General features: G+C 40.7%; 1 protein-coding gene across 1 annotated transcript; it reads left to right on the forward strand.

The window, feature by feature from the left end:
* The first annotated feature begins 4,007 nt into the window (after positions 1-4,007).
* On the forward strand, positions 4,008-8,611 carry LOC131252546 (putative receptor-like protein kinase At3g47110). Its single transcript, XM_058253137.1, has 2 exons — positions 4,008-6,148; positions 7,888-8,611. Exons 1-2 carry the CDS (start codon positions 4,021-4,023, stop codon positions 8,370-8,372), a joined length of 2,613 nt encoding a protein of 870 aa, XP_058109120.1. The 5' UTR covers positions 4,008-4,020; the 3' UTR covers positions 8,373-8,611.
* The last annotated feature ends 1,340 nt before the right edge of the window (positions 8,612-9,951 follow it).

Genomic DNA, 9,951 nt, shown 5'->3' on the forward strand with positions numbered 1-9,951 from the left:
AATTCCTGTTTAAGCTGATTTTTGCCGCTTGAGCCCAAAAAACTGCCAAAATGGAAACTCAGGTGAGCCACAACAAGGACAAGTTGAAAGAGGCCTTCATTTTCATTCGGGGCCATCATGTTCTGTAAAATGAATCCAGGCCCGTCCAGAGCATTCATCTGACCTGGATGAGGGATCATGATAAAAATCCCGCTGTTCTGCAGTAAGGTGGGCCCCGGTGAGAATCAAGGGTCTCCCACGCATCAAGATGATTTTAGGGCCTGGGGCTAATATGAGGGATTGAATGCAGGTTTTTTTAATTTAATTTTTATTTTTATTTTTCTTATTATTTTAAAGACAGTTTCCATTCATGGAAAACCAAAATAATAGATTTTTGATGAAACATTAATTTCCACATTGGATGCGAATTTTCAAAAGGAAGTTCCTTGTGGGTGGAAGCTGTGTGGTAAAGGAAGTTCGCTGTGGTGCCCACGGTGATATCTGTGAGAAATCCACCGCCTTTCAGTTTCTCATGCTCACATTAGGACAGGAGTCTAAAAGTCAGGCGGATCCAAAACTCAGGTGGGTCACACGACAGAAAACGGTCAGGATGGAAATGTCCACCGTTGAAACCATCCTGGACCCGACCATAATGCTTATATGCCATCCAAACCAATAGCTGGTTGTGCTGAGCCTTTGCTTTCGATCCTTTTGAAGACCTAACAGCTTGGCCAAGACCGTTGTTGGTGTGACTAGACCAATCTCGGACTATATTGTTATTTTGTGGGCTGGGCTTGGAATCATGTCCTCTGCTCATGGGTCAAGCCAGGAAAAAAAAAAAAAATTCTGAAGCAGCGCAGGCCAGTTGCAACTCTAGGGCCTGATTGATTGATTAATAGCCCAGTTTAGGAGGTTGTTTGCTATGTAGTATAAGATTTCCTGCAAAGGTACAGCCCAGTTAAGTATGTGGGCTTGGGCAAATGATGGTCAATTACCAAATGGGCACTCTAGCAACCCCTCACCAACCAAAACCATGTATATAAGCAGCCTGTGGGTTGGAGCCTAGCCATAAGTATACATGCTCCATTCACCGCTACTAACCATAACATCCACAGCTATATTGAAGGTTGGTATACCAAATGGATGGGAAGATTCTGACCCTTCATGAGTGTGTTGAGATCAATTGTTTTTCCTTTCTTTCTTTATAAAACATGACTTTTATAGGCCATATGGGTCAGCTGGGTCTCCTCATTGGACATACGGTGTTTCTTAGAAATCATGGGCCCCCCTAAATGTATGATTTAAATTACCATAAGGTTCTTCCAAAAACGAAAAAAGGTTACTATTACTCTTTTACAGAAATGCATGGAATGCTGTATTATTATTATTATTATTTTATTTTTATTTTATTATTATTATTTTTTTGTTAATTCAATTTTGTATTTGGATTCAACAGACGTATTGTAGTCCTCCCAACGGTGCCCCCTTTCTTCCACATCTCTTTCTAGCAAACGCCTTTCTTCCTTTCTTTATTTTTAAATAGAGAAGATGACCAATTCCATTTATCACGGAAAGTAACCCGATATCAAAATCAAGGGCCCCTTGGGAAAGAGCAACAAGCAAAATACAAGGAGAGGAAAACAAAAGCAATAATAATAATAATAATTAATTAATAAATAAAAGAAAAAAAAAAAGGAAAATGAAAAAGACTCAAATTAAAGGTCACGAAACAAAAGCAAAAAAAAAAAAAGGCTCAAGCTAAAGGTCATGAAAGCGATATAGCACTAAGGACCCCACTCTGGACGGTCAGTGCACCAAAAACTTCCCACATTTGGAAGAATCCTAACTGTTCAATAGGTGGCAATCAACGAGACAGTTAACGTATTACAGTAACAAGGCCAAATATTATACTTTCATGATCTTCCAGTCCTGGTGATTTTTTGGTGCAGTCAATAGGTGATGAGGCCCATCATATCAATGGTCTGGATTACGTGAACCATGGACTCCACTCAAATGATACAAGCATCATTCCTCTATTGGTAGTAATAATGGGCATGTTTCAATGCTGAGGTCTCCGGTTCAAGATCACGGCCTGACATCAGGTACTTAACCAACCAAATGCTAGAGATCCAAATCAGCAAATGTCAAATTGTATGGTGTGTTTTGATGCATTCTTTGGTTGAATCAGAGACCGCTGTAAATTGGATTTAAGAAAATCACCGTAACTACCCAGGGGAGAAAATGGGCCAGGTTGAGTTGAAGGGAGACTCAGACAAGAATCAATCAGGTTAGAATTTTAGACCTAGACACAACTGATAAAAATTCAGGTCAGGTTGGGATTGGGTCCAAGTTAAAAATAGCTGGTGTTTATTTAATAGGCCGGGTGTGAGTAGACCTAAGCCCAGGCAGTTTCATAAAGCGGAGGCAATTTAACACACAGGACGCAGCGTCTTGATTTGACAAAATATAGTAGACCGTGCTCAGGTTATTTATCACACCACCACTTGTGGAGATTATTATTAATAGAGTACATCTAGTTGCTGAAGGTTTGTTAATGTACAGGTTTAAGGTGTTGGGGCCTGACAGATATAACTACTGGTTGAACCGGGGTCCTGAATTTTTTGTTGGGACCTGCTCGAATGTGTAGTTTCATCTTCAAATTTGAATGAATTTCTCGTGGCAAGAGTACACTTTAAAAAAAAAAAAAAAACACTACTGGTTGAACCAAGAAGCTCAGGTTGGTGGAAGTGACATACATGATGCTTGGTTAGACATGAATTAATTGACACATTCGCCCATTTAACTATTACTGCTGATGTTAATGTTCAACAAATCTTGATTCTAAAAATTGTCATCCCCTCATGTTGAAAGACCGATAGTATAACCGGTGTTGCATCACTGATTGCAATTTGGTTTATTCCATTATATAATGGGAACTTCATAGGTCAGGTGGGCCCTAATAAGGTTTCAACGGATGTCATTAGCCCCACAATTTCCTGTGGTGTGATTCAGTTGAGCTTTTCCATATGTTTCAATTTTACACTCATGTCCTAAAATGGATGGACAAAATAAATAAGGCACATACATCCACAGTAAGCCTTACAGACTTTTACTCAGTAGTTTAAAGTTAGTACCCAGATTGGGTCCTATGACTATCCTTTCTAGGACCGACTCCATACTCCATGCTCCCTACTCCCAGAGCCCACAACGGATTTGTTTTATCCATGCCATCCATCCATTTTAATAGATCATTTCAAGGCATGGGTACAGAAGGAAGCAGTTCCAAGCTCATATGAGCCACATCACAAAAAACAGGGGAGATTAAATACCTACAGTTGAAAGGTGTAGTTATAACACATACATCATGGTGGGCCTACATAATTTTACCAGTTCAACACACCACCAAGGTCCGTGGTGGCACACCATTCAATCCACTTCCGATAATTTGCTTCCCTGTATCGTCGTTGGTCCATGCCACGATTAGACTGCAACAACCACGATTTTCCTGCTTGACGCAAACAGAGGATCCTTATTCTTTGTTATTACTATAGCTGGGACAAGTCATTGACCGACCCTTCTCACTTTCCTGCATTCAGAAACCCAATGATGGAGCTCCTGCCCATGAGCCTAACAAGGGCAATTTGGTTATTTCTGATCAGTGCCATCCTTCTCTGTTCCATTCAAGTTCCATGCTTCATTGGATCTGCCGCTAACTTCTCCAACGAAACGGATCGCGTTGCTTTGCTTCAGTTAAAAGATTTCATAGCCGACGATCCTCTCGATTCCTTGAGCTCATGGAACGATACTCTCCACTTCTGCTACTGGCAAGGAATCACATGCAGTGGTCTCCGGCATCCTCAAAGAGTCACCGCCTTGAACCTCACTGGCAAGAACTTGGTGGGCCGCATCTCTCCCTTCATTGGGAACCTCACCTTCCTCAGGATAATCAATCTCGCAAACAACAGCTTCCATGGGACGATTCCTGAAGAGATAGGCCGTTTGCGTCGCCTGCGGTATCTCAGTCTCCGAAGAAATAGTCTGATGGGCAGCGTCCGGGGTGAATTCAGCCAGTTGGTAAGCTTAGAGGTTCTTAGCATAAGCGAAAATGAAATTTCAGGTACGATTCCGCCACCGCTATACAATCTCTCCTCTATTAAGTGTTTGGACGTAGGATGGAACAGATTGCAAGGAAACCTTCCACCTAACATCGGCCTCACTCTTCCTAATCTCCAAGAACTTCATGCTGAAGGAAACCAATTCACAGGACCCATACCAGTTTCATTATCCAATGCTTCAAGACTTTTACTTATTAAACTTGGCAACAATAGTTTTAGCGGGTCTGTGCCTATGAATTTTGGAAGACTCAAGGGTCTCTCCAAGTTATATTTGGGAGGCAATCGACTTGGAATTGGGAAATCTCACGACTTGAGTTTTCTCCATTCTTTGACAAATTGCAGTAGCTTACAAGAACTGGACGTAAGCGATAATCGTCTCAGCGGTTCGTTGCCTGACTTTATGGGCAATCTTTCAACCCAGCTGAGAATACTATGGTTTGGGAGTAACAGGATTTTCGGAAGCATACCATCTGGGATTCAGAATCTTGTCAGCTTAACAACACTGAGAATGGAGTACAACTCTCTTACAGGTATTATTCCCATTGGTGTTGTGAAACTTAACGAATTGAGACGACTTTCCTTGGGTGGGAATGAATTATCAGGGGAAATTCCATCTTCCTTGGGCAATATCACCCAATTGTACTTACTTGATTTGTTTGGGAACAATCTATGGGGAACCGTACCTTCAAGCATTGGAAATTTTACATTCTTGCAGTTTATACACCTTGACAATAATAACTTGAGCGGTACCTTACCCAGATCACTTTTCAGCATTCCCTCTTTGACTGAACTCCATGTTGAAAGTAACTCCTTTACTGGCGATCTTCCATTCGAAGTCAGTTATTCAAATGCTCTTGGAAGATTCAGTGTTTCTAATAACAAATTGTCAGGTGAAATTCCAAGCCCGCTAGGCAATTGTCTCAGCTTAGAGTATCTCTGTTTGGATGGGAACTTGTTTCAAGGATTAATTCCTCCAACATTTGCTAATCTAAAAGGCCTTCGACTCCTGGATCTTTCACGCAACAACTTATCTGGAATGATTCCACAAGGCTTGGAGACGTTTGCTCTAGAGTATCTAAATCTATCCTTCAATAATTTGGAGGGTGAATTACCAAAACAAGGGGTTTTTGGAAATGTCAGTCAAGTTTCAGTGCTCGGAAATAGTAAGCTTTGTGGTGGTTTTCAAGGATTACAATTGCGTCCATGCCCTATCCAAGTTTCCAAGAAACATAGAAAGTCTCTTGCTTCAAAACTAAAAATCTCAATTATTATTGTCGTCCTGTGTCTTGTTTCATTATCATGTTTCTTTACCAGTCTTTATTGGGTGAGAAAGTCGAAGCGGAAACCTTTTGCTGTGCCTTCTGTGGAGGATAAGTTGAGAAGGAAACCTGCTGCTGTGAATAAGTCGAGAATGAAACGTTTTGCCGTGAATAAGTTGAGAAGGAAACCTGTTGCTGTGCCTTCTGCGGAGGATTCTTTTATGAAATTGTCTTATGCAGAGCTCTCTAAAGCAACAGGTGGATTCTCTGCTGCCAATTTGGTTGGCACCGGAAGATCTGGCGCTGTATATAAAGGGTTTCTAGATCGTTATAAAACTGTAGTAGCAGTGAAAGTCTTCAACCTCGAACGCCGAGGAGCCATGAGGGGTTTCATGTCCGAATGCGAAACCATGGGAAATATTAGGCATCGGAATATTGTTAGGATATTAACATGTTGCTCAAGCATTGATTTTAAGGGTAATGATTTTAAAGCTCTGGTTTATGAGTACATGCCCAATGGAAGTCTAGACAAGTGGTTGCACAGTGATGGCCAGGAACAGCTGCAGAGGAACTTGAACTTTCTTCAAAGGCTAAACATAGCTATAGATGTGGCTTCTGCTCTGATTTATCTATACCGAAGGTTAATCATTCATCGAGATTTAAAACCGAGCAACATTCTTCTTGACAATGACATGATTGCTCGTGTGGGTGATTTCGGGCTTGCCAAGTTCTTATCTGAGGTTGCTCAAACCAGGACTGTTGTGGTGATGGGAACTGCTGGGTACATCGCGCTAGGTAACAATTTCATCCTTTTCCTTTTATATTATATTGTGTCCTTGTATGTTCGCAGGAGACTGGACATGCCAACAAAGTGAGGGTGGGCCCCACTGTGATGTGTATGTGAATTCCACTTTGACCAACAGATGCGTCAGCCTATTTTAGGCCCGAGGCCTAAAAATCAGATTAGTCAGTGATTTAGGTGGGTCATACTAAGCAAGTAGTTGGGGCCTTGATTTTTACATGGCTCACTATGATATTTAAGTGAATCCACTATGATCATTAGATGCATCATCTTGAATGGGCCAGGAAATCAGATTCAAATTAACCTGTGATTCATGTGGGCCAAACCAAAGGAAACAATGGGGAGAGAGAAGTCTAACCTTGATTTTTACAGGGCCCATCGTAATGATAATACCATCATCCTGAAATCCACTCCAGAAATTAGATGGCACACTAATGTTTATGCCTGAGGCCCAAAAATCAGGCCCATCCATGATTTGTGGGCCACTAGAAGGGAAACAGTTTGGAAATTGGGCATTGCCCTGTACAGTATTTCTGATCGTTTGGTCCACCTGAATTATGGATGGAGATGATTTTTGGTCCCTGTATCTAACGTAGGTTGATGCACTTGGTGGTCGGAGTGGATTTCACATAAACATCATGGTTGGGCCCACCTATGCCGGCAACCCCTTTGCACACATGAATTGTCTCCTGCATTCTTGCTCACAAGAGACCATATTTCTGTATATGTGTGTGAGAAGGTCTTAAGTCCAATCGGTTAGATGACAGGTTACACCATAAGTCACAGTCCACCCAGCGGATTAATTTTAACCTTTCATGTACTTCCAACATCTAATTAGTGCAATAGCTTGGCCCCATCATGAGGATTTCCTTTGCAAAAATCAGCTACCTCCACTAATTGCGTGGGTGACTCCCTTTTATCTTGATATTTATCAATGTCGATCGATCTAGACATTGTTTCCTAAGTGTGACCCATATGATGAGTAAATGGGCTGATTTTTGCACTAGGTGATCTTCATTGTAGGCCAACTTATTGTAAGTTTTGGATGTTATATTCACTTAAAAGGTTAGAAGTTCTCTGTTGGGTGAACCATAACCTGTGCTATAACTAGTAGGACTTCAAACCTCTCTCTATATCTGCACACACACAGACAACAAAAGGTGAGATCACACCCTTTGCTACCCTTTGTAATTGTATTGAGAGATGAAACATGTTACAGCTTTCGGGAAGGGAGAAGTCATTTATTTCCAAAAGGTATTTTAGACCTACACATTCCTTTGCCTGTGCCTATTTGAGTGTGTGGGACATGGTAGCCCGCAGCGTGAAAACAACCATGTTCAGAAGTGAGACTGGTCCACCCATTAGGTAGTAGTCTTGTTCAATGTAGAACATCTTAGCAAGAACTTACAAGTTCCCACGCACATCAATTGATGTTATAAATTCGGATCCTTACACCCTGATCCATAGCTCAAGTGGTTGAGTGAAAGGTACTTCGTTTCAACATTGAGGTCTTGGTATCGATCCCTAGTGGGGGTGGCTAACAGTGAAGCATGAGCTGACAATGGGGTGTACTAACAAGCTAACAAAATAAATAAATAAATTCAGATCCTTAGAATAGAAAATATGCCAGTTACTTGTTCAAAAGAATATTCCCTCTCATCCCTCTCTCAAAATTCAACCTTCGATATTATCTAAAGGTCACTTACATTCCAATTTGTGATATGAATTACAGAGTATGGGATGGGCAGTAAACCATCTACACAAGGAGATGCTTACAGGTATGGAATCTTTCTATTGGAGATGATCACTGGAAAGGGGCCAACTAATGACATGTTTAAGGACAACCTAACCCTTCATCATTTCGCTAAATTGGCTTTGCCTGAACGTGTAATGGAGATTGTTGATCCACGATTACTTGAAGAAGAAGCAGAAGTTTCTCAATGCAGTGTAAATCATATCAATACAATGAATAGAATGGGTGACTGCTTGATTTCAATGGTCAGAATTGGTGTGATGTGTTCCATGGAATCTCCAAGAGAACGAATGGATATGGAAGTTGTTCTCACGGAAAAGAATGCGATCAAGGACTTATATCTCGGGGATGAGATTCACCAAGACAAACAAGTAATTAGGTCACAGCTGTTATGTGAAGGTCCATCTTACATCAGTCATTCATTAGATATTATTGGTAGTTATGCTGAGAAAGATTCAAACTAAAATAAGTTTGTTGAATACTTTTTTAACAAGCTCTAGATATATTTAGTCTTGGCTTGTATTGATGGTGAATATATGGGAAGATGTCTTTCTTTACTTTCTTTCTTTTTGTTTGTATGTTTTATTTCATTTGAGGCAAAGGGAGATTGTCCCATGAATGTATGAGACAAAGGCATCATCTTATAACTATATGAATGCTATTGGGTTATTGAGATGTTTAATCACTAAAGCATTTTATTCAACCCTTTTCAAAATGACATTATAATCCAATGAAAGTTCTTTGGCAATTGGACTACCCAGTGGAGAGTAGTCTGAAGAAGTATTCATCCACTGAGTCACATTAAAAGATTATGTTGTTTTGCCTGATGAATGTGAAACATTGCTCTACTTTCAAATATCCAAATCATTCATATTGTGGGTCCCACCATGGATGGTAGATACCATTAAAAGCTCCTGCATCAGTCATGCATGTTAAATATGGACCATTGGCTGCTACTCAAACGATTTTATTGACTTGCTTGTATGCAATTTCTAAGTAATATCCAAGTGCCTGCTTATCATCACTGCCAGAGTATGAAACTTTTCATGGAAAAAAGGGGAGGGAATTGATGGTTTCATGGAAATATGAGAAAGGGAACAACTTTTTTTGTGATGGTCTCTATCATTTCCAACCTTCCAAGCACATGATTGCTCACAATAAGAAAATTAATCACATTTCTGGTGTCTAATGTTTATTTTGTAAGCTCATTGATATCCAAAATGCATTAGCAAATGTAGGCAAAGAGCTGTATTGGGTGCAGTATTTGCTTTCCACAAAACTGTTCTTCTTCCAAGAAAAAAAAAAGCAATCAAAAAGAGGTGGTCTCCAAAGCCACACTTAAAATCAGAGGAGATTAAATTATAGAGTTCAGCTCTAATGCAGCACTGGTGCCCAAGGTTTTACTCAGTGGTGCAAAATGGTTTTAAGACTGGGATGAGTCCCCTGCGACTCATTTGTCAACTCAGACTTGGTGAGGTCTGATCTGGTTTAACATCCACCTGTCACCTAGATGAGTCACCCCTTGACTTGGCCGAGTTGCGACTCGACTCGAGGCCGGATGAGCCAGTCCGAGTTATCGAGTCTGTACTTCTGTACATGGTTTTAACATTGGGATATGTTGTGCGATCCCTAGAATGATTGAATGTTGTGAAGCTCATCCTGGGATCAAAGAGCCTTTGGTGGTTGGCTAGAGTTTAGAGCGCGTAAAATGAGTAACTGGTGGCAAAAAAATGGCCATCAAACAGTATAGTGCATGTTTAGGCCATTTCTGCGCAATCAAACCTTCCGATCTCAATTTATGCAATCTTGGCTCCCCATTGAGTTGTCATTTACTTGTCCTACATCAATATACAATGGATGATGTGGAACCGTGTAATCTAGATGGAGCCCACCATGTACTGGAACCATATAAAAAATTACAGTGCTAAATGGTCCCAGGTATGAATAATGAAAGTAGCACACAATCTAAGAAATTACAGTGCTAGATGTTCCCAGGTACGAAAAATCTGACATCTATCCCAGTGCACAACAGTCCATGGATAC

Source organism: Magnolia sinica, chromosome 8 (assembly GCF_029962835.1).
Source record: "Magnolia sinica isolate HGM2019 chromosome 8, MsV1, whole genome shotgun sequence".
Taxonomy (NCBI): Eukaryota; Viridiplantae; Streptophyta; class Magnoliopsida; order Magnoliales; family Magnoliaceae; genus Magnolia; species Magnolia sinica.

Bases quoted from the DNA above. Each gene is read 5' to 3' on its own strand.
- LOC131252546 (XM_058253137.1), top strand. From the start codon at position 4,021: ATGGGCAGCGTCCGGGGTGAATTCAGCCAGTTGGTAAGCTTAGAGGTT. The intron at 6,149-7,887 runs GTAACAATTTCA...TATGAATTACAG, and splicing joins TGCTGGGTACATCGCGCTAG to AGTATGGGATGGGCAGTAAA.